The sequence below is a fragment of the Heptranchias perlo genome, chromosome 7, assembly GCF_035084215.1.
Source record: "Heptranchias perlo isolate sHepPer1 chromosome 7, sHepPer1.hap1, whole genome shotgun sequence".
Taxonomy (NCBI): domain Eukaryota; kingdom Metazoa; phylum Chordata; class Chondrichthyes; order Hexanchiformes; family Hexanchidae; genus Heptranchias; species Heptranchias perlo.
The window spans coordinates 4,619,682-4,647,664 of NC_090331.1; the positions used below are offsets into that span (position 1 = coordinate 4,619,682).

Here is a 27,983-nt window from a genome sequence, read left to right on the forward strand (position 1 = left end):
CCTGAGTCTGCGCATGCTTGGCAGGGACACCGGGAGGCTCGGGCCTGGAACTATCTTCCGCTGAGCGGCGGACCCGGAGCCGGAGCCGGAGCCGGGGGCAGCCGGCGCCTCGGGCGCTGAGCCCGGACTATGGGCAAAAAGGATAAGTCGGACCGAGGTGAGGGCCGGAGTTTCAGGGGTCCCGGGCCGGGCGCAGGTACAAGGCCGGCGGGGCCTGAAGTAACAGAGAGCGCTGGACCTCCCCCCCCCCCGGACCCGCGTATTACCCCGCTCCCCGGCCCCCGGCCCCCGCACCCCGCTCCCAGACCCCCCACCCTCACACCGCTCCCCGGCCCCCGGACCCGCGTATTACCCCGCTCCCCGGCCCCCGCTCCCCGGTTTCGAAAGGCAGTTCTTGCAAATGTGCATTGACACTACTGGTCTGCTCAAAAAAAAAAATCAGACTGTCCAAAGCTCTGACTATTTTTTGATGAATTCTCGAGATGTGGGCGTTGCTGGCAAGGCCGGCATTTATTGCTCATCCCTTGTTGCCCTGAGAAAATGGTGGTGGGTCATCTGCTTGAAACACTTGTCGCGGTTTTGATACAACTGAGTGTTTTGCTAGGCCACTTCAGAGGGCATAAGAAATAGAATCATAAAACCATAGAAGTTACAACATGGAAACAGGCCCTTCGGCCCAACATGTCCATGTCGCCCAGTTTATACCACTAAGCTAGTCCCAATTGCCTGCACTTGGCCCATATCCCTCGATACCCATCTTACCCATGTAACTGTCCAAATGCTTTTTAAAAGACAAAATTGTACCCGCCTCTACTACTGCCTCTGGCAGCTCGTTCCAGACACTCACCACCCTTTGAGTGAAAAAATTGCCCCTCTGGACCCTTTTGTATCTCTCCCCTCTCACCTTAAATCTATGCCCCCTCGTTAGAGACTCCCCCACCTTTGGGAAAAGATTTTGACTATCTACCTTATCTATGCCCCTCATTATTTTATAGACTTCTATAAGATCACCCCTAAACCTCCTACTCTCCAGGGAAAAAAGTCCCAATCTATCCAACCTTTCCCTATAAGTCGAACCATCAAGTCCCGGTAGCATCCTAGTAAATCTTTTCTGCACTCTTTCTAGTTTAATAATATCCTTTCTATAATAGGGTGACCAGAACTGTACACAGTATTCCAAGTGTGGCCTTACTAATGTCTTGTACAACTTCAACAAGACATCCCAACTCCTGTATTCAATGTTCTGACCAATGAAACCAAGCATGCCGAATGCCGCCTTCACCACCCTATCCACCTGTGACTCCACTTTCAAGGAGCTATGAACCTGTACTCCTAGATCTCTTTGTTCTATAACTCTCCCCAACGCCCTACCATTAACGGAGTAGGTCCTGGCCCGATTCGATCTACCAAAATGCATCACCTCACATTTATCTAAATTAAACTCCATCTGCCATTCATCAGCCCACTGGCCCAATTTATCAAGATCCCGTTGCAATCCTAGATAACCTTCTTCACTGTCCACAATGCCACCAATCTTGGTGTCATCTGCAAACTTACTAACCATGCCTCCTAAATTCTCATCCAAATCATTAATATAAATAACAAATAACAGCGGACCCAGCACCGATCCCTGAGGCACACCGCTGGTCACAGGCATCCAGTTTGAAAAACAACCCTCTACAACCACCGTCTGTCGTCAGTCCAATTTTGTATCCAATTGGCTACCTCACCTTGGATCCCATGAGATTTAACCTAATGTAACAACCTACCATGCGGTACCCTGTCAAAGGCTTTGCTGAAGTCCATGTAGACCACGTCGACTGCACAGCCCTCATCTATCTTCTTGGTTACCCCTTCAAAAAACTCAATCAAATTCGTGAGATGATTTTTCTCTCACAAAACCATGCTGACTGTTCCTAATCAGTCCCTGCCTCTCCAAATGCCTGTAGATCCTGTCTCTCAGAATACCCTCTAACAACTTACCCACTACAGATGTCAGGCTCACCGGTCTGTAGTTCCCAGGCTTTTCCCTGCCGCCCTTCTTAAACAAAGGCACAACATTTGCTACCCTCCAATCTTCAGGCACCTCACCTGTAGCGGTGGATGATTCAAATATCTCTGCTAGGGGACCCGCAATTTCCTCCCTAACCTCCCATAACGTCCTGGGATACATTTCATCAGGTCCCGGAGATTTATCTACCTTGATGCGCGTTAAGACTTCCAGCACCTCCCTCTCTGTAATATGTACACTCCTCGAGACATCACTATTTATTTCCCCAAGTTCCCTAACATCCATGCCTTTCTCAACCGTAAATACCAATGTGAAATATTCATTTAGGATCTCACCCATCTCTTGTGGTTCTGCACATAGATGACCTTGTTGATCCTTAAGAGGCCCTACTCTCTCCCTAGTTACTCTTTTGCCCTTTATGTATTTGTAGAAGCTCTTTGGATTCTCCTTTGCCTTATCTGCCAAAGCAATCTCATGTCCCCTTTTTGCCCTCCTGATTTCTCTCTTAACTCTGCTCCGGCAATCTCTATACTCTTCAAGGGATCCACTTGATCCCAGCTGTCTATGCATGTCATATGCCTCCTTCTTCTTTTTGACTAGGGCAGGAATATAAGATATTAAGGGGAACAGATAGGGTGGATAGAGAGAAACTATTTCCGCTGGTTGGGGATTCTAGGAGTAGGGGGCACAGTCTAAAAATTAGAGCCAGACCTTTCAGGAGCGAGATTAGAAAACATTTCTACACACAAAGGGTGGTAGAAGTTTGGAACTCTCTTCCGCAAACGGCAATTGATACTAGCTCAATTGCTAAATTTAAATGTGAGATAGATAGCTTTTTGGCAACCAAAGGTATTAAGGGATATGGGCCAAAGGCAGGTATATGGAGCTAGATCACAGATCAGCCATGATCTTATCAAATGGCGGAGCAGGCACGAGGGGCTGAATGGCCTACTCCTGTTCCTATGTTCCTATAATAGGCCAAACGGCCCCTCGAGCCTGCTCCGCCATTCAATCAGATCACGGCTGATCTTCGGCCTCAACTCCACTTTCCCACCCGATCCAGTTAAGAGTCAGTTACGTTGGTGTGTGACTGGAGTCACATAGGCCCAGACCGGTTAAGGACGGCAGGTTTCCTTCCCTAAAGGACACTAATGAACCAGCTGGGTTTTTACGACAATCATATGGTCACACTTACTGCTACCAGCTTTTTATATTGAACTGAATTCACATTCTTAAACTGCCATGTTGGGACTTGAACTCACGTTATCTGGATTATTAGTCCAGGCCTCTGGATTACTGGTGCATCATACCCTACAGTGAATGCTCTTTATAAAGTGCTTTAATCATTTTAGTTGAATATTTTTTGATCAGATAAGAAAAAATTGAAGAAGCGTCGTAATGAGGAGGATGAAGAGGATGAGGATGAGCTCTCTACAGGAGTGGAGTCCCAGGAAGCTGTCCCTTCTGCTGCTGGTAAACAGGTGGAGCAGTCTGTGGTTAAGGAAGATGAGTACGGAGCTAAGGACTACAGGACACAGATGAATCTGAAGGACGATCACTCATCTCGGCCACTTTGGATGGTAGGTTATGGTGTGGAATGAAAGCGTATCTTGCCATACAGTCCGTGCTCTGTGCTCAATTAGCTGATCTCGGCCCAGTTGGCACCAACAGTTGGCCTCAATGCCCTGGTTGATGGGAACGGGGGGGAGAATCAGTCTGGATTCTCGCACCTGATTGCAATCCAGCGACCCTACTGGAAAGTGTGTGTGTGTTCGTCAGGCGAGGATTGGATTGGATTCGGCTGTGATGCCCCCGGCAGTGTAATAGTCTGCTGACACTTGCTGTCGGCTCACAGTTGCCAATGGAACTATCTCCGGCGCAAGTGAGTGCCTTTAGGAGTGGAAGGAATGGGGAAGTACATGTGATGCCTTTTTTTGTCCTGTTCACTTCGCTTTGATAATCAGTCAGTCATTTGGTGAGTGGCCTCCTGCACCAGGATTAACCCAAGCCTACGGGCAGTACTTCAAACCTGTCTGATCAAATTTCCAGGGATGAGGGACTTCAGTTATGTGGAGAGACTGCAGAAGTTGGGATTATTCTCCTTAAAGCAGAGAAGGTTAAGGGGAGCTTTAATAGAGGTGTTCAAAATTGAGGCGTTTAGATAGAGTAAATAGGGAGAAACTTTCCAGTGGCAGGTCAGTAACCAGAGGACACAGATTTAAGGTAATTGGCAAAAGAACCAGAGCTGAGATGAGGAACAATTTTTTTGCGCAGCGAGTTGTTATGATCTGGAATGTGCTGCCTGAAAGGGCGGTGGAAGCAGATTCAATAATAACTTTCAAATGGGAATTGGATAAATACTTGAAAAGGAAAATATTACAAGGCTACGGGGAAAGAGCAGGGAGAGTGGGATTAATTGGATAGTTCTTTCAAAGAGCCGGCACAGGCACAATGGGCCGAATGGCGGCCTCCTGTGCTGTATCATTAGCATTTTGCCTAACTTATTTATTAGTTCCTTTAATTGAAGTTTTTTTTCCCTTGCAGGCTCCAGATGGCCACATTTTCCTTGAAGCCTTCTCCCCAGTCTATAAATACGCACAGGACTTTCTGGTGGCCATCGCTGAGCCCGTGTGCAGACCCACCCACACCCACGAGTATAAGCTGACAGCGTACTCACTGTACGCGGCTGTAAGTGTCGGACTCCAGACTAGCGACATCATCGAGTATCTGCAGAAACTGAGCAAGACCACAATTCCTGATGGGATCCTACAGTTCATTAAGGTGAGTGGGTTTTTTTTAATATTGGTTCTCGGGACACCGGCAAGGCTGCATTTATTGCCCATCCCTAGTTGCCTTGAGGGCATTAAACGTCAACCACGTAGTGTGGGACTGGAGTCACGTGTAAGGTAGGGGTCGGCAGATTCCCTTCCCCGAAAGACATTAGTCAACCAGTTGGGTTTTTATGACAATCCGACAGCTTCATGTTCATTTTATGCCGTGCCAGCCCACAAATCACCAGATATAATGAATTCAATTTCCCAATTTGCCATGGTGGGATTTAGAAAAGACATACTTGCTCTCGAGGCAGTACAAAGAAGGTTCACTCGGTTAATCCCGGGGATGAGGGGGCGGACATATGAGGAGAGGTTGAGTAGATTGGGACTCTACTCATTGGAGTTCAGAAGAATGAGAGGCGATCTTATTGAAACATATAAGATTGTGAAGGGGCTTGATCGGGTGGATGCGGTAAGGATGTTCCCAAGGATGGGTGAAACTAGAACTGGAGGGCATAATCTTAGAATAAGGGGCTGCTCTTTCAAAACTGAGATGAGGAGAAACTTCTTCACTCAGAGGGTAGTAGGTCTGTGGAATTTGCTGCCCCAGGAAGCTGTGGAAGCTACATCATTAAATAAATTTAAAACAGAAATAGACAGTTTCCTAGAAGTAAAGGGAATTAGGGGTTACGGGGAGCGGGCAGGAAATTGGACATGAATTTAGATTTGAGGTTAGGATCAGATCAGCCATGATCTTGTTGAATGGCGGAGCAGGCTCGAGGGGCCGATTGGCCTACTCCTGCTCCTATTTCTTATGTTCTTATAACTCACGACCTCTGGATTGCGAGTCCAGTACAAGAACCATTAGGCTACCATATCCTCCTTACCTTGGTCCCAATGTATATTGTACACGTACAGGAGCTAACACAGCGACTCCTGTAAGCAATTATCAGGTACTCGGTCTGCTGTTTGTTTCCAGAACAATTGTGCCTTTCGCTCGCTCCCCTGATGACCTAGGTGAGTAAAGTAACTGCCCTCTGTAGCTCCAAGTCGTATGGACCTAAGGTTCGGTTCTTGGTCTGTTAGCTCTGAGATGGGGCTGCAATTCTGGCGCTACAATTAACCTCAACACTCCTTATTAGGGATGGGTAATAAATGCCGGCCTCGCCAGCAATGCCCACACCCCATGAACAAATTTAAAAAAAAATTACCTTGTAGCCCCCCTGCTGGAAAGTGCGTGTGAGAACAAGATCAGGCTCTGCTGTGAGGCCACCCACGGTCGGACAGTCTGCCGACACGCACAAAGAATGTTCATTTCCAAAGAGCTGCCGGGACCTCTCAACGAGAGTCAGCACCTTCGGGAGAGAAGGGGGAATGGGGAAGGAATGTAAAACGTGTTCTCAATTCCTAATACAATGAAATGAAAACATTTTACCTGTCGCTGATCCTTAAACTTAAGTTCATCCAAAGCACTCCAGTGGAATATCACGGAAGGGAAGGGGAGGGAGTGTGCTGGTCTGACTTACACGTGACACTCTGTGACTAGCATAATGCCCTCAGGGCCAAGAGTGAGGCTTTGTCAACATCGCCCACATCCAAAAAACAAATAAAGATACACTTTGGCAAAACTCACACTTGAAGCGAGTCTCCTCCTTCATTGCGAGGGTCGCTGGTTACTGTAATCCTCACGTGGCGGCTACAGGGTGAAGATCATGCAAGCAGGAAGTGCCCATTTGGGCACAGTGAATTGATGGCGATGTACACTATTTGATTCTGTAGCAGGATTTTCACTGTGTGAAAAGGAGGCCAGAGGAAAAATGGGGGAGAATACTATCCCAAAATTCCCAGTAAAAAATTCCTGACATCCCGGATAATAAGCCAGTGGCCCTGATTATAGGAACAGCAGCTGTTTGTATAATACAGACATGGAAAAATGGACAGATGCACAGAAAGCGGTCCCCAATAATCTCAGTATAATACGCATGGGATTTGATAGTTACTTTAACCAGCGACCCTCTCAATGAAGGAGGAGACTCGCTTCAAGTGTGAGTTTTGCCAAAGTGTATCTTTATTTGTTTTTGGGATGTGGGCGATGTTGACAAAGCCTCACTCTTGGCCCTGAGGGCATTACGCCAGTCACAGCGTGTCACGTGTAAGTCAGACCAGCGCACTCCCTCCCCTTCCCTTCCGTGAAGGACACGTGTGAACCAGTTGTGTTTTTAATGTTGCTGCCAGCCCAAATAATTGCCAAATTATTGAATTCAATTCTGCTGCTGGCAGTGGTGGGCTTTGAACCCGAGACCTCCAGGTTAGTCCAGTGCCATAACCGCTACCCCATGCCCATACCCAATACCCTGATGGTGAGTTCCATGTACAGCAGGTGCCAATTGGAGGACAGATGCTTCGGCTACAGGGAGGGAATGTTGCTGGAGACGCCTCCCCCACCTTTGGACCATGATTGTTCCAACTCCTGGGAGAAGGGGGGAAAATAATTGACTTTCTCTTCTGATAAAATGAATGTGCTTTGCAGAGTGTTCATGCCGTGTTTGTTCCTACAGCTCTGCACCGTTAGTTATGGGAAGGTGAAGTTGGTCCTTAAACACAACAGGTAGGGAAACAGTTTGATCTTCATGCTCAATTTCTCAGCTTGTTAAATAGTATCTTGAGTTTTTGGAGAAGAACTAACTTGCATTTATACAGCACCATAATCACATTCTCAGGACGTCCCAAAGTACTTCGCAGCCAATTATTTTTAAAGCGCAGTCACTGTTGTTATGTTGGAAAACACGCCAGGCAATTTGCAGTGGGTAGCATGCTCTCCTCTGAGTCAAGCAGGTCGTGGGTTCAAAACCCACTCCAGAGTCTTGAGCACATCTAGGCTGACACACCCGGTGCAGTACGGAGAGAGTGCTGCACTGTCAAAGGTGTTGTCTTTGGGATGAAATGTTAAACCGAGGCCCCATCTGAGCCCTCAGGTGGACGTAAAAGAAGAGCAGGGGAGTTCTCCCCCATGTCCTGGCCAATATTTATCTCTCTGAACTTCACCAAAAACAGATCATCTGGTCATTATCATATTGCTGTGTGTGGGAACTTGCTGTGTGCAAATTAATTACTATGTTTCCCTACAGTGATTAGACTACACTCTCTATCTAACCCATGCTGTACCTGCCCTGGGAGTGTTTGATGGGACAGTGTAGAGGGAGCTTTACTCTGTATCTAACCCGTGCTGTACCTGCCCTGGGAGTGTTTGATGGGACAGTGTAGAGGGAGCTTTACTCTGTATCTAACCCGTGCTGTACCTGCGCTGGGAAAATTCTGTTCCCCACCATAAAAGAGCACTTCGTTCCCAGACTCCGCCAAATCCCAGGGTTGTAGGATCCTAACCAGTTTACCCAGTTTGATTCCTGTTTTGTATGCAGCTGTTCTGTCTTTGCCGGTACCTCGTTGGATTACGTATTTCATGGGTGTTGGCGCCATACTGAAATGCACCTGATAAGAGGAATCAGCAGGCAGCTACTCTGCGCAGTGTACTGATGCTGCATTTTGCACGGGGATATTCAGTTTGTGGATGTTTGAGGCAGGAGGTCGTGTGAGGCTGACTGGCTGTGACCTCTCGGTATGGTCGCATTCTTTGGTTTGACAGAACCTCTTTTCCCCGACCAGGTACTTTGTGGAGAGCACACATCCAGATGTGATCCAGAAAGTGTTGCAAGACAAGATCATAAAGGAGTGTCGTCTGAGGACAGCAGAAGGTGACGAGACTGAACTCATTATGGGCACAATCTCCAGTAAATCTGCCATGTTGGTAAGTGAGTGCCCTTTATTGTGTGATTCAATCCTGGAGATGTAATGTTCCCCACTGGGAGGTGGGGGGTGATCGAGCTTTCTGGTCTCTTGGTTGCTTCATTTGAATGCACAAAATCTCAGCAACAGGAAAGGACCAGTAGGACCATCTGCCAGCTTGCTTGCTGTCTCCTTCGATCCTTTCTCAGCACAGGTTAGATACACAGAGTAAAGCTCCCTCTACACTGTCCCATCAAACACTCCCAGGGCAGGTGCAGCACGGTTAGATACAGAGTAAAGCTCCCTCTACACTGTCCCATCAAACACTCCCAGGGCAGGTACAGCACGGGTTAGATACAGAGTAAAGCTCCCTCTACGCTGTCCCATCAAACTCTCCCAGGGCAGGTACAGCACGGGTTAGATACGGAGTAAAGCTCCCTCTACACTGTCCCATCAAACACTCCCAGGGCAGGTACAGGGTTAGATACAGAGTAAAGCTCCCTCTACACTATCCCGTCAATGCCCCTCAGTCTGAGTTAAAGAGTGCCCCCTACTGCATTGGTGCGGCATTTTTCCACATCTGCCATGTTGGGGCCTCGCTGAGTGAGATTGCCAATTGGTGTTGAATTGGGGGTCTGGATTATCCACAGCCTAACATGTTTGGGATTGGAGTGGAAGCTTTTGATATCACTGCGGCTCGTGTGGACAGTCACAGGTTTCGGGACTCCATCCTGGCAAAGTTACAAACAGTGCTCTTTTCCACAGATGCCCAAACCTGGTCAGAATAACGGAGCTGCCTCAACCTCACAGAGCGTGGAGCCCACCCCCAGTAAGGCCGATGTCCCGGCAGACCTGATCGATTTCTATGAACAGATGGACAAGGAAGAGGAAGAGGAGGAGGAGTTGCAGACCGTGTCCTTTGAAGTCAAACAGGTGATCATTTATAATTTCATTCAACTAATAAACCCAATAGGGAATTCAGGAGAAACTTCTTTACCCAGAGAGTGGTGAGAATGTGGAATTTGCTATCACATGGAGTGGTTGAGGCGAATAGCATAGATGCGTTTAAGTGGAAGCTCGATAAACACATGAGGGAGAAAGGAATAGAAAGGTATCCTGATAGTGTGAGATGAAGAGGGGAGGGAGGAGGCTCCTGTGGAGCATAAACACCAGCACAGACCAGTTGGACCGAATGGCCTGTTTCTGTGTTGGTAATTCTGTGTAACTGGCAAATAAACCACACAGACCAGAGGTTCTAGGTTCCAGGTGCTGAGTCAGATGGTCTCAGCTGGGTAACACTGGGACACTCAAACTGGGTCACACTGGGACACTCAAACTGGGTCACACTGGGACACTCAAACTGGGTCACACTGGGACACTCAAACTGGGTCACACTGGGACACTCAAACTGGGTCACACTGGGACACTCAAACTGGGTCACACTGGGACACTCAAACTGGGTCACACTGGGACACTCAAACTGGGTCACACTGGGACACTCAAACTGGGACACTCAAACTGGGTCACACTGGGACACTCAAACTGGGTCACACTGGGACACTCAAACTGGGTCACACTGGGACACTCAAACTGGGTCATTGGTTAATACAAGATTTATTATCAGGGTTTGAATATCTACATAATACATTAAAAATCTCGGCTCTGTGTGCACTTCCTGCCCGTTTTTACCATTATAAATTCCTGTGTCCATATTTATAATGGAAACTGCCTATGTAAACTTGACACGCAGTAATTACACCCTCCTGCCTGTAGAGGCTCTGTTTTTCCAGTTGAGCCGGAGCCGGGCCACTCTAATCCCAGGCTGTAAACAGTAGAATGTGCTGTGATACAATCTGTGTTTTGTAATTCGTGGTTTTCCGGCCTGTACAAATTCCCGCAGGAAATGATTGAGGAGCTGCAGAAACGCTGTATTCAGATGGAGTACCCGTTACTGGCAGAGTACGACTTCAGGAACGATACCATCAACCCTGACGTTAACATCGATCTGAAACCCACAGCCGTGCTCCGGCCCTATCAGGAGAAGAGCCTGAGGAAGATGTTTGGGAACGGCCGGGCCAGGTCGGGAGTTATCGTGCTTCCCTGCGGTAAGTGTCGGGGGCTGTGTTCAGAGTTCCGGGTTCTGGATCTTCTGTCTCGCTTGTTGTACTAGATTGCGGCTGTCTGTTCTAAGCAGGAGCCCCGCTCCAGAATTTGGACAGATGTGCTTCTCACCAGATAGGCCCATTTGAGAGTGTTAACCAAATTAGCCAGGCTGACACCTGTATAAATGATGGATAATATATCATCCATCATCTTACTTTCTAATTTTGCAGTGGAGTATGAACTAAAGCCTCCTTTATGCGTGTCGAGAACATGTCTGATCAGAAGGCAAATGAGTCCTTGATGGTTTTGTGGCTGAACTTTTTGTCGGAGGCTTTAGATGCTCAGTAGAATTAAAACAGACCAGCCCTGTTACAGTCGGCCCAGCTGGTCTCTGCCGGTGTTTATGCTCCACATGAGCCTCCTCCCTCTCCCCTCTTCATCTCACCCTATCAGCATATCCTTCTATTCCTTCCTCCCTCATGTGTTTATCTAGCTTCCCCTACGTTAAACTGAGATCTCCCTCTCACGTGGATGTAAAAGATCCCATGGCACTATTTCCACGAAGAGCAGGGGATTGTCCTCAGTATCCTCTTAAAAATAAAAGCAGATGATCTGGTTATTATCACATTGCTGTTTGTGGGATCTTGCTGTGCACAAATTGGCTGCCGTGCTTCCTACATAACAGCGACTGCTTCAATAAGTATTTCATGGGCTGTGGAGTGCTTTGGGACATCCTGAGGTTGTGAAGGGCACGATATAAATGCAAGTCTTTTGTTTTATGTGGTAATGAGTTCCACATTCTCGCCGCTCTCTGAGTGAAGTGTATTTTTTGGGGGGGGGGGGGCAGGTTCTTTCTGTGGGCACGAGGGCAACATCTTGCACATGTCTGTAAATGCTGGGAGGCCATTGAAGATTGGTGTACAGTGGTGCAGGAGTTCTGTGTTACTGGACTAATAATCCAGAGAACGTGACTTTAAATCCCATCCTGGAAGTTTGAGAATTTAAATTCAGTTTAAATAAATCTGGAAATTAAAAGCTGGTCTCAGCAAAAGTGAAGCTGTCGGATTGTCGTAAAAACCCAACTGGTTCACTGATGTCCTTTAGGGAAGGAAACCTGCCGTCCTTACCCGGTCTGGGCCTATATGTGACTCCAGTCCCACACCAACGTGATTGACTCTTAACTGCCCTCTGAAGTGCACAAATCACTAAAAGTAGCAACACAGGAAAATAAGGCAATAAAATAAGCAAACCAAGCAAACATTTCTAGAGGGATAGAATTGAAAAGCAGAGAAGTTATTTTAAACTTCTGTCAAACCTTGGTTAGGCCACACTTGGAGTACTGTGCACGGAAGGAGGCCATTCGGCCCATCGAGTCTATGCCGGCTCTATGCAAGAGCAATCCAGCTAGTCCCACTCCCCCGCCCTATCCCCATAGCCCTACACATTTTTTCCTTTCAAGTGTTTATCCAGTTCTCTTTTGAAGGCCGTGATTGAATCTGCCTCCCCTCGGGCAGCACATTCCAGATCATAACCACTCGCTGTGTAAAAAAGTTTTTCCTCATGTCACCTTTAGTCTCTGGACCAGTTCTGATCTCCATAATATAAAAAGGATGTAGAGTCACTGGAGAAGGTGCAAAAAAGATTCACAAGGATGATACCAGAACTAAGAGGTTACACCTATCAGGAAAGGCTGAACAGGCTGGGGCTCTTTTCTCTAGAAAAGAGAAGACTGAGAGGTGACCTGATTGAGGTCTTTAAGATGATGAAAGGGTTTGATAGGGTAGACGTAGAGAAAATGTTTCCACTTGTGGGGGAGACCAAAACTAGCAGCTATAAATATAAAATAGTCACTAATAAATCCAATAGGGATCTCCAACAGGAGGAACTTCTTTACCCACAAAGAGTAGTTGCATTTAAGGGGAAGGTAGATAAGTACATGAGGGAGAAAGGAAGAGATGGATTTGCTGATAGGGTTAGAGGAAGAGGGGAGGGAGGAGGCTCGTGTGGAGCATTAACACTGGCAGGGACCAGTTGGGCGAATGGCTTGTTTCTGTGCTGTGGACTTTATGTAACTCGATATTTGTAGCCTAGCACTATTATGAAGAGTAGGCGAGTTCTCCCTGGTGTCCTGGCCAATATTTATCCCTCAACCAACATCAGTGAACAGATGATCTGGTCATCCTCTCACTGAGCTCAAATTGGCTGCTGCGTTTCCTACATTACAACAGTGATCCCACTTCAAAAGTGCTTCATTGGCTGGAAAGCGCTTTGGGACGTCCTGAGGTCGTGAAAGGCGCTATATAAATGCAAGTTCTTTCTTTCTTCCTTTATCTGATGATCTTTATCGATCCTTCGATTGGGTTTGAAGATGTGTTTCACTTGATCCCCCTAGGTGCCGGGAAGTCCCTGGTGGGGGTGACTGCGGCCTGCACCATACGGAAGCGGTGCCTGGTCCTCTGTACCTCGGCCGTGTCGGTGGAGCAGTGGAAGTCGCAGTTTAAAATGTGGTCGACCATAGACGACAGCCAGATCTGCCGTTTCACTTCTGATGCCAAGGACAAGCCGATCGGCTGCTCGATTGCCATCAGCACCTACTCCATGTTGGGACACACGACTAAACGTTCCTGGGAAGCGGAGCGCGTGATGGAGTGGCTAAAGAGCCAGGAATGGGGTCTGATGTTGCTCGATGAGGTGCACACCATTCCAGGTAATGACCCGCTGTACAGTGCAGCAGTCCATCAAAGCCCAGCCGCGGCCGCTGGATAGTGCGTACTGTAAATCAAAACTGGAGTTGGGGCAGAGTAACCGACAGCAGCAGTTTTCAAACTTGTGTGTGGGACATCCCCTGCAATCGTGAGCACAGAATGTCCTGGAGTGTTTGATGGGACAGTGTAGAGGGAGCTTTACTCTGTATCTAACCTGTGCTGTACCTGCCCTGGGAGTGTTTGATGGGACAGTGTAGATGGAGCTTTACTCTGTATCTAACCCGTGCTGTACCTGCCCAGGGAGTGATTGATGGACAGTGTAGATGGAGCTTTACTCTGTATCTATCCCGTGCTGTACCTGCCCTGGGAGTGTTTGATGGGACAGTGTAGAGGGAGCTTTACTCTGTATCTAACCCGTGCTGTACCTGCCCTGGGAGTGTTTGATGGGACAGTGTAGATGGAGCTTTACTCTGTATCTAACCCGTGCTGTTTGATGGATGAGTGCCTGCGGCAGAACGTTAATGAGCACAAAATTGGCACACATGATTCTTGAACAGTACTGGTATGTCGTGCCGTTGTGTACTTGGTTGCTGTGTTGATGGCGTTGATCCCAGTGCTCTTCTTTCCAGCGAAAATGTTCCGGCGTGTGCTGACCATCGTACAGGCCCACTGCAAACTGGGACTGACCGCCACGCTGGTCCGGGAAGATGACAAAATTGTAGACCTGAATTTCCTCATTGGACCAAAACTCTTTGAAGCCAACTGGATGGAGCTGCAGAACTGCGGTTACATCGCCAAGGTGCAGTGTGCTGAGGTGAGTCTCACTCACAGTGGTGGGAATCAGTACGGTTACTTCTGGCCAGAAAATATTGCTGGTAATCTAACGAGCTGCAGGCTAATTGGGCAGGCTGTCGTCTGGATCTTGCTTCAGATATGACCCAGAAAGGGTATGGTAGCGTCACGGTTATGTTACTGGATTAATAATCCAGAGAACTTGAGTTCACTTCCCACCCTGGCATTGTTCACAATCGGTGTCACCCTGCTGCAGTATACCAGCAAGATTATTTATTTTATTTCATTCTCAGGATGTGGAAGTCACTGGCAAGGCTGGTATTTATTGCCCATCCTTTTTTAAATTTTTTCATGGGATGTGGGCGTCGCTGGTGAGGCCGGCATTTATTGCCCGTCCCTAATTGCCCTTGAGAAGGTGGTGGTGAGCCGCCTTCTTGAACCGCTGCAGTCCGTGTGGTGAAGGTTCTCCCACAGTGCTGTTAGGAAGGGAGTTCCAGGATTTTGACCCAGCGACGATGAAGGAACGGCGATATATTTCCAAGTCGGGATGGTGTGTGACTTGGAGGGGAACGTGCAGGTGGTGGTGTTCCCATGTGCCTGCTGCTCTTGTCCTTCTAGGGGGTAGAGGTCGCGGGTTTGGGAGGTGCTGTCGGGCCTCCTTCCTGAACCACTGCAGTCCGTGTGGTGAAGGAGCTTCGACAGTGCTGCTTGTGATTCTTTGTCGCGATTCGATACAACTTGTTCGGCCACTTCAGAGGGCAGTCAAGAGTCAGCCAACGTTGGCGTAGGACTGGAGTCACATATAGGCCAGACCGGGTAAGGACAGCAGGTTTCCTTCCCCTCATTGGACAGTAGTGAACCAGTTGGGTTTTTACGACAATCCGTCAGCTTTATGGTCACTTCTACTGAGACCAGGTTTTTATTTCTAGATTTTTTTCTAAAAAAACTAAACTCAAATTCTCACACTGATAATAAGGTACTGTTGCGATTATGCTATTGGACCAGTAATCAAGGGGCTTGGACTAATAATCCAGATGAACGTGAGTTTAAATCCCACCATGGCAGTTTGAGAATTTGAATTCAGTTTAAAAAATCTGGAAATAAAAATCCGGTCTCCGTAAAAGTGACCGTGAAGCTGTCGGATTGTCATAAAAACCCAACTGGTTCACTAACGTCCTTTAGGGAAGGAAACCTGCCGTCCTTACCCGGTCTGGGCCTATATGTGACTCCAGTCCCACACCAATGTGGGTGTCAGCCGTGGCTCAGTGGGTAGTACTCTAACCTTGAGCCCCACTCCAGAGACTGGAGCCCATAATCCAGGCTGACGCTCCCAGTGCAGGACTGAGGGAGCGCTGCACTGTCGGAGGTGCCGTCTTACGGATGAGACGTTAAACCAAGGCCCAGTCTGCCCCCCTCGACTGTAGAAAATCCCACGGCACTAATTCGGAGAAGAACAGGGGAGTTCCTCCCGGTGTCCTGGGCCAATATTTATCCCTCAACCAACATCATTATCACATTGCTGTTTGTGGGACCTTGCTGTGCGAAAATTGGCTGCTGCATTTCCTACATTACAGCAGTGAGTACACTTCAAAGAAGTACTTCATTGGATAAAAAGCAACTTGGGATGTCCTGAGGTCATGACAGGCACTATATAAATACAAGTTCTTTCTTGTATAATTGGTCTTTCATCTGTGACAGAGTGTGCACGAGGCGGCACCATCTCATGAACAGGGTGAGATGGCCCTGGCGCTGTCTTCTCCCCACATCCTTTTCGTATATCGCACTTGTGGGATCTTGCTGTGTTGAAAATGGCTGCCCACCGTGGCAGTCACTGCACTTTGCAGTAAGTGATTGTAGGTGATGCCGTTTGAGAGGGGTGATCAGGCGCTTTCTTAATGCGAATCCCTGTGTGTTGTGTAGGTCTGGTGCCCGATGTCGCCCGAGTTTTACAGGGAGTACGTCGCGATTAAGACGAAGAAGCGGATGCTGTTTTATGTGATGAACCCCAACAAGTTCCGGGCTTGTCAGTTCTTGATTCGCTTCCACGAACGGAGGAACGACAAGATCATAGTGTTCGCGGACAACGTGTTTGCGCTGAAGGAGTACGCGATCAGACTAAATAAGTAAGTAAAATCCAGCAGGACCCTGGCTCTTCTGGTGCCTTTTCAGAGATCTGGGTCAGAGTGAAGCCTCGGTCACTGAGATGTAGAGAGCAAGACGGTCTTAGGTTTAACGGGGATGTCACAGTGGGCCTCAGTGCGCCTGGGCGAGGAGGGGGAAATCGGGCCGGGATGTCGCTCCTGATATGTGGACATTAGATCAGACTGGCATTGTGCATGAGGTCTCTGGCACAGCCCCCTGGTCAAACAGTTCGCTGACCATCAGTCTTCAGGCTTTCCCTTTCCTGCCTGGTGTAGACATTGTTTTTGCAACCTCTGAACTTCAAAGTCTGCACCACTCCCTTCCCAGGTTTTATTATTTCCAGTTTATACCTCAGTGCCATTGGAAGAAGCTCTCCTGAAATCTATGATTTCTTCCATTGCCAGGAAGCTGAGGCCGTGGTCTACTCACTGGTACTGCAAACTGTCCAGCTCAGGGTACCTCTAATTCCTGCACTGAGCACACTGCCTCCTCACTTGTTGCCCCATTGTTGAGGATCAGTCACCTCATTCCACGTATTTACCCTCTCCCTTTGAAAGCTCTCTAGCCTCATCCCACTCTAATTCCGGGTAGATGATTAGTCCGTCGTAAATACCCAGACTTTGTCCAGCACTCTTTCCCCCCCCCACCCCTCCCATTAGCTGCTTCCCTTTCACCTGATGGTCTTCAGTGATGCACAATTACACACAGAAGCAACTTGGTATCGGCCAATAGATATACAGAGTGAAGCAGACACCACCCTGCTGTGATCACTGAATCCAGCTTTCCTAGCAGACCAGACAAGCAAAGTATTAATTCAGCAGAAATCAGTGACCAATGGGTCAAAATTGAAAACCTCCCTGTTCCTGGAGGTGACTTAACATTAGTGATAATATCCTTTATTAAAAATATGAAGAATCTGATTTGACAGCTGTTTGAACAAGACTCAGTTGGCTTATACAGGACTCGGGCTTGTTATTGGCTGATTTTCCCGTTACAGGTGCTACAAAAGGGTTAATCCTTCAATAACTTCCACATGTGACTCAGGCACGAGTGGTTATTAAACAACAAGCTTTAACAGATTGACTCACAACAGTATTATATACAACTGCCTTCAGATTACATTAAATGACAAGCATTCAATACAATCTGGTTTACCCGCAAACTCAGACTGATCAGATCTGACCTCTGTGGGCAGCCTGGGCGGTGAATTTCCGATCGTCCTCATGAGAGCTCTAACCTTTTGGGAGGGAGCGTGCCCTATCTTTGTGCTATTCGGCTGCTATGTTCTGCACGTACACATCTCTGTCCTGCTCATAAATTACCCTCTCAAGCTGATGCTGTATCAACAACCCACAAGAGTTGTTCTCTGTTGTGTAGCTAATCGCCTAAAGCTGCATCTCTGTTGTTACAAACTATTACTGTCCTCTCGGAATGTGTGGCCCCCTTCCTTATCTGTGTTTTATAACCTCGAGTACCTTGTTTCGCTCCATAACTATTACTTTCTCAACAGTTACTGAATACTATCAGTTCTGTGAAAATGTTGGTTCCTTGGTTACCACAACTCCTAATTAAAGTGTGTCTCTGTAATTCTTTCTTGTGTTTTCTATTCTTATGGACTATCGGCCTCTTAGCAACTACATCTCTTATCTAGGTACTGTCCATCGCTGTTTTATAGTTCTGTCTTTGACAAACTGTCTTTGCTGTCACCCACAGAGACACGATTTTGCCTCTCCCCACCCCAAACATCCGTCCTCTTACTAAACTGCTGGGGAGCTCGATGTGACCTGTGCAAGATGGGATATTTGACCATGCTCGGTTTTAAACAATATTCTTACACTTGTAGGGAGCTTGTGGTTGGCGGCGGGGGGGGGGGCTCGGTGGGCCAGTGGGAGAGGTTTGGGGGGGGCGGTGGGCCAGTGGGAGAGGTTTGGGGGGGCTCGGTGGGCCAGTGGGAGAGGTTTGGGGGGGCTCGGTGGGCCAGTGGGAGAGGTTTGGGGGGGGCGGTGGGCCAGTGGGAGAGGTTTGGGGGGGGCGGTAGGCCTGTGGGAGAGGTTTGTGGGGGGAGGCTCTGTGAGCCGGTGGGTGGGGGCTCGGTGGGCCCGTGGGAAAGGTGAGGGGGGGCTCGGTGGGCCCGTGGGAGAGGTTTGGGGGGTGGGGCGGTAGGCCTGTGGGAGAGGTATGGGGGGGGGCGCGGTGGGCCAGTGGGAGAGGTTTGTGGGGGGAGGCTCTGTGAGCCGGTGGGCCCGTGGGAGAGGTTTGGGGGGTGGGGCGGTAGGCCTGTGGGAGAGGTGAGGGGGGGGCGCGATGGGCCAGTGGGAGAGGTTTGGAGGGGGGGGGGGGGCGGTAGGCCTGTGGGAGAGGTTTGGGGGGGGCGCGGTGGGCCAGTGGGAGAGGTTTGGAGTGGGGGGGGGCTCGGTGGGCCTGTGTGAGAGGTTTGGGGGGAGGCTCTGTGAGCTGGTGGGTGGGGGTGCGGTGGGCCTGTGTGAGAGGTTTGGGGGGGCTCGGTGGGCCAGTGGGAGAGGTTTGGGGGGGCTCGGTGGGCCCGTGTGAGAGGTTTTGGGGGGGGCTCGGTGGGCCAGTGGGAGAGGTTTGGGGGGGCTCGGTGGGCCAGTGGGAGAGGTTTGGGGGGGCTCGGTGGGCCCGTGTGAGAGGTTTTGGGGGGGGCTCGGTGGGCCAGTGTGAGAGGTTTGGTGGGGGGCTCGGTGGGCCAGTGGGAGAGGTTTGGGGGGGCTCGGTGGGCCCGTGTGAGAGGTTTTGGGGGGGGCTCGGTGGGCCAGTGGGAGAGGTTTGGGGGGGCTCGGTGGGCCAGTGGGAGAGGTTTGGGGGGGCTCGGTGGGCCAGTGGGAGAGGTTTGGGGGGGCTCGGTGGGCCCGTGTGAGAGGTTTTGGGGGGGGCTCGGTGGGCCAGTGTGAGAGGTTTGGTGGGAGGCTCGGTGGGCCAGTGGGAGAGGTGAGGGGGGGCTCGGGGACCCCGTGTGAGAGGTTTGGGGGGGCTCGGGGAGCCTGTACGTTCAGTGAAAGTGTCGATCAGTAATCATACTAATCTGACCCCAGGGTTGAGAGTTCAAATCCCACTGTGGCAAGTTATGAAATTGAATTCAATAAATCTGATAATTCTGGACTGGCAGTATTTTAGTTTTTGGAAACAAAAACTCGTTTGTTGTGCTGAGATTTGGTGTAACCGGAAACACCCATCGTGGCATTGTGGTTTTTTTTCATTTTAGGCCTTACATTTATGGCCCCACATCTCAGGGGGAAAGGATGCAGATTCTGCAGAACTTCACACACAACCCAAAAATCAACACCATCTTCATCTCAAAGGTGAGCGGTGAAAGCTGGAATTTATCGCTCGGTTACGTAGGCTAAATATGAACTAAGAGCAGGAGTAGGCCATTCGGCCCCTCGAGCCTGCTCTGTCATTTGATAAGATCATAGCTGACCTGATTGCGACCTCGACCCTACTTTCCCATCTACCTTTGACTCCGTCGTTAATCAGGAATCTATCTAACTCAGCCTTAAAAATATTCAATGACCCTGCCTCCACCGCTCTCTGGGGAAGGGAGTTCCACAGACTCACGACACTCTGAGAGAAAAAAAAATTCTCCTCATCTCCATCTTAAATGGGAGAGCCCTTATTTTTAAACTGTGGCCCCTAGTTCTAGACTTTCCAGCCAGGGGGAACACCCTCTCAGCATCTACCCCTTCTAGTCCCCTCAGGATCTTATATGTTTCAATAAGATCACCTCTCATTCTTCTAAACTCCAGTGTATACAGGTCCGACTTATCCAACCTTTCCTCATAAGATAACCCCCTCATCCCAGGAATCAGTCGAGTGAACCTTCTCTGAACCGCCTCTAAAGCAATTATGTCCTTTCTTAAATAAGGAGACCAAAACTGCACCCAGTATTCTAGACGTGGTCTCACCAATGCCCTGTACAACTGTAGCAAAACATCTCTACTTTTATATTCCATTCCCCTTGCAATAAATGACAACATTCCATTTGTCTTTCTAATCACTTGCTGTACCTGCATACTAACTTTTTGTGATTCATGTACAAGGACACCCAGATCCCTCTGTACCTCAGAGTTCTGCAATCTCTCTCCATTTAAATAATATACTGGTTTTCTATTCCTCCTGCCAAAGTGGACAAGGTCACATTTTCCCACATTATACTGCATCTGCCAAATTTTTGCCCACTCACTTAACCTATCTATATCCCTTTGCAGACTCCTTATGTCCTCTTCACAACTTATTTTCCTACCCACCTTTGTGTCATCAGCAAATTTAGCAACCATACATTCGGTCCCTTCATCCAAGTCATTGATATAGATTGTAAATAGTTGAGGCCCCAGCACTGATCCCTGTGGCACTCCACTCATTACATCTTGCCAACCTGAAAATGACCCATTTATGCCTACTCTCTGTTTCCTGTTAGCTAACCAATCCTTTATCCATGTTAATATGTTACCCCTACACCATGAGCTCTTATTTTGTGTAGTAGCCTTTGATGTGGCACCTTGTCAAAAGCTTTCTGGAAATCCAAGTACACCACATCCACAGGATCCCCTTTATCCGCTTTGCTTGTTACTTCCTCAAAGAACTCTAATAAATCAGTCAAACACGATTTCCCTTTCATAAAGCCGTGTTGACTCTGCCTGATTGCATTGAGATTTTCTAAGTGCCCTGCCATAACCTCCTTAATAACAGAGGTCGAAGATCAGCCATGATCTGATTGAATGGCGGAGCAGGCTCGAGAGGCCGTATGGCCGACTCCTGCTCCTATTTCTTATGTTCTAGCTGTTCCTGTATCTCAGCTACAGCTGTGTTCTGCTGGTTAGGGAAAAGGAAGGCCGCCTGAGTAGGGCAAGAAACAGCTTCAGGTGTAGTGTCGACACATCTGAAGCTGTAAATTCTGTCCTCATTTATTCATTCTGGGTTAAATATTCCCATGTGACATTCCTGGCGGAGAATGGTGCGCACGCAGGCCCACATTTCCGATGCATGCTCCCGGCGGGAGAGGCTCACGGGTCGGAGCATGAAGTTGGAAATGGTCCGTACTGTGTCACTAACCACGCCTGCCCGTGATTATAAGGTGTTCCAGTTCCTGAAGGGTAAGCAAGTTGGGTTTGTTTAGTTTGGAAAAGAGACTTTGAGGTCACCTGACTGATGAATCTGAGCCAGGCAGGTCATTCAGTGTAGTGAGATGATCAAAGGTTATAAAATAGGGAGTTAGGAGTGAGACGGAGATTCAGGGTGTGGAGCAAGATATTGAAGCAGCAAAGAAAATGAGATCTGTTTCCGGAGAGAGAACTGATTGAGGGATATGGGACGGGGAGGTGGGGTCGACCTGATAGGCTTTTCCTGTTTTTACAAGTCAGCATTCAGTGAGAGGTGTCTGATCAACTGCAGAGATTCCTGAAGGGATGGGCACCCCTGTATTTTCTGGGTTACATTGTGTGCCCCTGTGCCCGGGTGGGGGTTGGTGCCCCTGTGCCCGGGTGGGGGTTGGTGCCCCTGTGCCCGGGTGGGGGTTGGTGCCCCTGTGCCCGGGTGGGGGTTGGTGCCCCTGTGCCCGGGTGGGGGTTGGTGCCCCTGTGCCCGGGTGGGGGTTGGTGCCCCTGTGCCCGGGTGGGGGTTGGTGCCCCTGTGCCCGGGTGGGGGTTGGTGCCCCTGTGCCCGGGTGGGGGTTGGTGCCCCTGTGCCCGGGTGGGGGTTGGTGCCCCTGTGCCCGGGTGGGGGTTGGTGCCCCTGTGCCCGGGTGGGGGTTGGCGTCCCTGTGCCCGGGTGGGGGTTGGCGCCCCTGTGCCCGGGTGGGGGTTGGCGCCCCTGTGCCCGGGTGGGGGTTGGCGCCCCTGTGCCCAGGTGGGGGTTGGCGCCCCTGTGCCCGGGTGGGGGTTGGCGCCCCTGTGCCCGGGTGGGGGTTGGCGCCCCTGTGCCCGGGTGGGGGTTGGCGCCCCTGTGCCCGGGTGGGGGTTGGCGCCCCTGTGCCCGGGTGGGGGTTGGCGCCCCTGTGCCCGGGTGGGGGTTGGCGCCCCTGTGCCCGGGTGGGGGTTGGCGCCCCGGGTGGGGGTTGGCGCCCCTGTGCTCGGTGCGGGCAACCCTGGACCTGTCTGTTTCCCGCACTGTGCTCACTGTTGGGGGCGTGGTGAAGCTGTGCTGATACTCTGATCTCCTGTAGGTGGGTGACACCTCATTCGATCTCCCTGAAGCCAATGTGTTAATACAGATATCGTCACACGGAGGGTCCAGGCGGCAGGAGGCCCAGCGATTGGGCAGAGTACTGCGGGCAAAGAAAGGTGGGTGAGGGGATTCCCTGCTCTGGGAATGGGTGTGTGTGTGTGTGTGTGTGTGTGGGTGGGCGGGCGGGCACAGGGGTGGAGGTGTTTGTGTACGTTGTCCCAGTCAGTGGTTTAACACTCTGGGTTGAGCTGTCCACACTATCACTGTTCTACTTGCATTTCATGCAGTTGGAACTGATTGTAAATTAGCTGCAAGTCTCAGTGTTTGAACTGTCGCACCCGTCTATAAACTAAGAGGTCACAAAACGATCTTTGCCTTTTGCTTTGTGCTGCCCCTGATTCTCACGGAGATGTGTCCTGGATCTTGTCCTTTTCCCAGGGATGGTTGCTGAGGAGTACAATGCATTCTTCTACTCCTTGGTGTCACAGGATACGCAGGAGATGGCCTACTCCGCAAAGAGGCAGAGGTTCTTGGTGGACCAGGGCTACAGCTTTAAGGTAAGCTGGGCTGAGAAGGGAGCAGAGGGGCCCCCTTGGTGTTCGGGTTGTCTCCGTTTACGATAAATCTGGGTCACTGGTGTTGTCTGAAGCCTGAGGTTGAAACCTCTTGTTCTTGGACATTTTTCCCCTCCTATAAGTGTTTCCCCACCCTGTTGAATAGCAGCTGTTGGTGGTGATGGCGCACAGGGCTGGCTGTGGTATTCCAGTGCGATTCTGCAGGGTCTGGTCACCTCACCCACCCCCGCGGGACTCTGCGATGTCGCCTCAAATGCGAGTAGCAGACAGAATCTTTAGTGTCCGAGAGCTGAAACGGTTGGTGAAAATGGTCAAGATTATTGTCAACACTTGTGTAGGGACACGATGTGACGGTGTGACCGGGAAATGGTCCTTTGGTCAAGGTACGGAGCTTGCTCACACCGTCATCTCCTGGTGAATTTGACACCAGGTTCTTAGAATAGGCTTTGAGTACTTTGTTGACCGGAGGTCACCGGTTACGGTTATTGGCTTAGTACAAAGAGGAGAAGATTCAACGCTCTCTTAACTCTCAATTCGCTTTATTCACGCCGTTAGATCATATACATATAGCTTATACGTCTGGTTAGATATAGACATGCAGTTTGCACCAGGTTATACAGTTTTATACCCAAACTAGGATCTAAATGCTATACGTCTGGTTAGATACAGACATGCAGTTTGCACCAGGTTATACTGTTTTACACCCAAACTAGGATCTAAACGCACACCCACTAGGTTTCTCTGACACTCCGAGTGGTCACAGAATATAAAGGATAATACCCGAAAAGGAGAGCTGACGCTGGCCAGGCGTTCCGTTCTCTCTCTCTCGACGTCGTCACTACGTCCCTGACGTAGGTTCTTCCACTTCCACGATGGTTGGTCTCCGGAGTCTTCGCTCTGGCTCCACGCCCCAGATTCTTCATTCTTATTCCGAATCTTATCTCTTCAAGCTATGCTGTCTCTCTCTCTCCCTTTGGTTTAGGCTTGCTCGCCTAGTCTGTGTCTTCTCCTCATTGGCTCTGTCCCAAGGACTTAGGTAGCATTACCTCATTACTCCTTTTCTAAATAAGGACTTGTGTCTTATCACATCTCCTTTGTCTTTCACAAAACTTAGTTAATTCAAACCGATTCCAGCCAGCTCAGGCCAGCGACTGAACTCAGGTTACTTCAGTTCAAAAGTTGCTTTTGCCTGTGTGTCAGCAGTTTGGAATAAACTCCGTAGATTCTGCAGCCCCTGGCCAACAACGTCCACCACTTGAGTTTTCTCCATTTGATTTCCTGAAGGGTCTCTGCCACCCCCCCCCACCCGCGCTTTGCCCCAGGGGCTCACTGTCGTTTTGGTGCTGATCTTTAATCGATGCCCTCTAGATCCGGACTCACTGATTTTAGTCAAATCATCTCAAACAATGAATGAGAATGAGAACGTTAATCTCTCTCCAGGTGATTACAAAACTGGCTGGAATGGACGAGGAAGATTTGGCCTTCTCTACCAAGGACGAACAGCAGCAGCTTCTGCAGAAGGTTCTGGCAGCCTCAGACCTGGATGCGGAGGAGGAAGTGGTGGTTGGGGAATTTGGGTCAAAGATGGGACAGGTAAGAAGTTCCAGACCGATTCCTGAGCTGCTGAATAGGGCAGGAATTCCAGGAGAGGAACTGGTGGGAATTCCCGTGACCGGGCATAGGTGGGGATTCCCAGATTGGGCGTAGGTGGGGATTCCCGTGACCGGGCGCAGGTGGAGATCTGTTTTTGATGGCAGTTGAGGGGTGAGTGTTGTCCATGGCAGCGGGAGAACTCCCCTGCTCTTCAGGTATTGCTGTGGGATCATTAACAAACACAAACAGTGAAGGATGGGGCCTCGGTTTAACGTCTCACCTGGAAGACGGCACCTCCTACAGTGCAGCGCTCTCTCATTACTGGCCCTCCGACAGTGCAGCGCTCCCTCAGTACTGGCCCTCCGACAGTGCAGCGCTCCCTCAGTACTGGCCCTCCGACAGTGCAGCGCTCCCTCAGTACTGGCCCTCCGACAGTGCAGCGCTCCCTCAGTACTGCCCCTCCGACAGTGCAGCGCTCCCTCAGTACTGGCCCTCCGACAGTGCAGCGCTCCCTCAGTACTGCACTGGGAGTGTCAGCCTGGATTATCGGCTCGAGTCCCTGGAATGCGACTCGAACTGACAACTTTCTGACTCAGGCGAGTGTTACCCACTGATCCTCAGCTAACAAGTGATCAGAGGAGCCATCTTTGTACCCATGATCGCTCGCTGACTCGATCACCCACTGCAGCGCTGTGTTAAATTGTGACGTCCTCCTGTGATTTCTCTCCCGCTTTAGGTTTCTCGGCGTTTTGGTACGATGAGCTCCATGTCGGGGGCAGATGACACGGTTTACCTGGAATACAGTCGGTGCAAGACAATGGGCAAGAACATTCACCCTCTCTTCAAACGCTTCAGGAAATGAGAGTGGGTGAACTGCGCAAAGCGATTCTAAGCCGTGAGAAGCAGGCACCAGGTGTTAACAGAACGGCCATTCAGCCGGCTCATCTCGAGTACCGGCACGAACAATACTGCCCACTGTTCCATGTGGGAAAGTCAATGTGCTGAGTGATTTTCAGGTATTATTGTTTGGAGAGTTATTGGAATAATTAAATATTTTTTTCTAAATGTCTGTTTGTTTTTTAATGCACAGTCCCGCGCTCTCCCGGTCACGCGGTGCCGCGCTCTCCCGGTCACGCGGTGCCGCGCTCTCCCGGTCACGCGGTGCCGCGCTCTCCCGGTCACGCGGTGCCGCGCTCTCCCGGTCACGCGGTGCCGCGCTCTCCCGGTCACGCGGTGCCGCGCTCTCCCGGTCACGCGGTGCCGCGCTCTCCCGGTCACGCGGTGCCGCGCTCTCCCGGTCACGCGGTGCCGCGCTCTCCCGGTGCCGCGCTCTCCCGGTCACAAGACTTCAGGATCCAGATGTTGATGTGCTCTCACTGGGACATACAGCCCTCTGACAGATGCTTGTGGTTCTGGCCACTGAAGTGGGGTTCTGCTACTGTGCAGACTGAGTCTCCATCACTACAGCCAGCGTGCCACACGTTACCTGCCACATTGTGAATGGGCACGGCTGGGGAAGTTGTACCATGTTGTATTCCAACTCTGTCAAATGATCAGAGGAGTATCCATCTCTCTAAATCGGTCTCCGACAAGTGATCCTTTCATCAAACTCTGCAACTCCTGTATGTTGCTGAATGGATGTGGAAAATGAAAATAATGGTCACTGGTGTGGTCGGGGGGGGCACAGTGCAAAAGATGGAGCAATGCACAGTGATTGACGGGGCAGTGTAGAGGGAGCTTTACTCTGTATCTAACCCGCGCGGTACCTGCCCTGGGAGTGTTTGAGTTGAGTTGCTTTGGTTGAGACTGTGAAAGCAGCAATGGGGATCTGGCTGTCTGGAAGGATGAGCAAGAAAGGCCTTAATCATCCAAAGGATACCTGTGTACTTTGTATGCTCTGGCTCCGTGTCTGTGTTTAAAAAATCAGTCCTTTCGCCTAATAATACTTCAATTTTTCAAACATTTATTCCTTCGACCTCTTATCAGGTAAACATTTTGAGAAATTGTAACATAATAAATCAGCATAAATTGGAAGTAAATAGTTGCTGACACTGGAACAACCTGCTCGACCCTGCAGGAACTGCCCAGATTGCTCACAATTTCGAGGGAGGTTTCCAGGCGAGAAACACAACCAGAGCGCTGCCGGAATTCTTGCTTTCAGGAGCCGGTGGCCAACGATCGTGGTCTGATGAGGATTTAAAAGCAAAAATCGAAGATATGAGGGCCTTTCTACCCGACAGGGTGGTGGGAGCGGTTAACGGAGGATAATTGCCCCTCAGCTCAGCTCATGCTGACGGGGCATCGTTATATCTTACTGCTATTTAAAGGGCAAATGGTAAAACAAAAAGACTTATATTTATATAAACTGCGGGACGTCCCAAAGCGCTTTACGGCCAATTAAGTATTTTTAAGGTGTTGTAATGTGGGAAACGGGGCAGCCAATTTGTGCACAGCAAGATCCCACAAACTGAAATGAGATAAATGTCCAGATAATCTGTTTTAGTGATGTTAGTTGAGGGGGAAATAATGGCCCAGGACACTGGAAATGTTCCCTTGCTTTTCTTTAAAATAATGCCGTGGGATCTGACCCTCCGACTGTGTGGCGCTCCCTCAGCACCGGGCCTCCGACAGCGCGACGCTCCCTCAGCACCGACCCTCCGACAGCGCGGCGCTCCCTCAGCACCGACCCTCCGACAGCGCGGCGCTCCCTCAGCACCGACCCTCCGACAGCGCGGCGCTCCCTCAGCACCGACCCTCCGACAGCGCGGCGCTCCCTCAGCACCGACCCTCCGACAGCACGGCGCTCCCTCAGCACCGACCCTCCGACAGCGCGGCGCTCCCTCAGTACTGTACTGGAGTGTCAGTCTAGGTTTTGTGCTCAAGTCTCTGGTGAGTGAGTGAACAACTCGAATGCCGAGAAAGAGGACTCCTTACCCGGTATTTCCCAGTTGCTGTGGTACAGGCTTTGGGCGGCGTCAACTCTCACCGTCTCACCCGTTATGAAGGAAGCGGCAGGAGAAAGCAAGAAGCAAACGGCAGGGGAAACCTGGGGGATGGGGGAAAAACACAAACACAGAACTTTGTAACCGTCCGGATTCAGGCATCGGAATTGTCTGTGAAATGCAGTAATTGGGGAGACGTCAGACACCCCGAGAAACAGGAATACGTTACCACCCCTCAAAACACAGGCACCCGTCAGGAGTCTCCACAATCCTACACAGGGCGATGGGAGAGAAGGGTTTAGAACGATGAAAGGATAAGTCAGGGTAGATAGAAGCAAACTGTTTCCAGTCGTTGAGGGGCCACAGATACAAGATTAAATGGA

General features: G+C 50.0%; 2 protein-coding genes across 4 annotated transcripts in view; one reads left to right on the top strand and one right to left on the bottom strand.

Annotated features, from left to right (window-relative positions):
* On the top strand, nt 1-25,723 carry ercc3 (excision repair cross-complementation group 3). Its single transcript, XM_067986961.1, has 15 exons — nt 1-157; nt 3,383-3,591; nt 4,556-4,792; nt 7,344-7,393; nt 8,449-8,590; nt 9,334-9,501; nt 10,469-10,673; nt 13,064-13,378; nt 14,006-14,190; nt 16,089-16,291; nt 19,534-19,630; nt 22,489-22,606; nt 22,929-23,047; nt 24,506-24,658; nt 25,395-25,723. Exons 1-15 carry the CDS (start codon nt 130-132, stop codon nt 25,518-25,520), a joined length of 2,355 nt encoding a protein of 784 aa, XP_067843062.1. The 5' UTR covers nt 1-129; the 3' UTR covers nt 25,521-25,723.
* The window catches only part of pecr (peroxisomal trans-2-enoyl-CoA reductase), a 27,433-nt gene continuing 23,037 nt past the window's right edge, over nt 23,588-27,983 (bottom strand). The window contains exons 7-8 of one of the 3 annotated variants that reach the window (XM_067986962.1): nt 27,593-27,704; nt 23,588-24,879 (exon numbers count right to left, since the gene is read on the bottom strand). In XM_067986962.1, coding sequence (XP_067843063.1) covers nt 24,644-24,879; nt 27,593-27,704 — 348 coding nt within the window. In that variant the 3' untranslated portion in view covers nt 23,588-24,643. Of the gene's footprint in view, nt 24,880-26,144; nt 26,289-26,604; nt 26,844-27,592; nt 27,705-27,983 lie in introns of those variants that run through there. The other 2 variants (XM_067986964.1, XM_067986963.1) reach the window with 2 other exon arrangements.

Coding starts and splice junctions, on each gene's coding strand:
- ercc3 (XM_067986961.1), top strand. CDS start 130: ATGGGCAAAAAGGATAAGTCGGACCGAG. Junction 3,592..4,555: donor CATCTCGGCCACTTTGGATG/GTAGGTTATGGT, acceptor TTTCCCTTGCAG/GCTCCAGATGGCCACATTTT. Junction 8,591..9,333: donor CCAGTAAATCTGCCATGTTG/GTAAGTGAGTGC, acceptor TCTTTTCCACAG/ATGCCCAAACCTGGTCAGAA.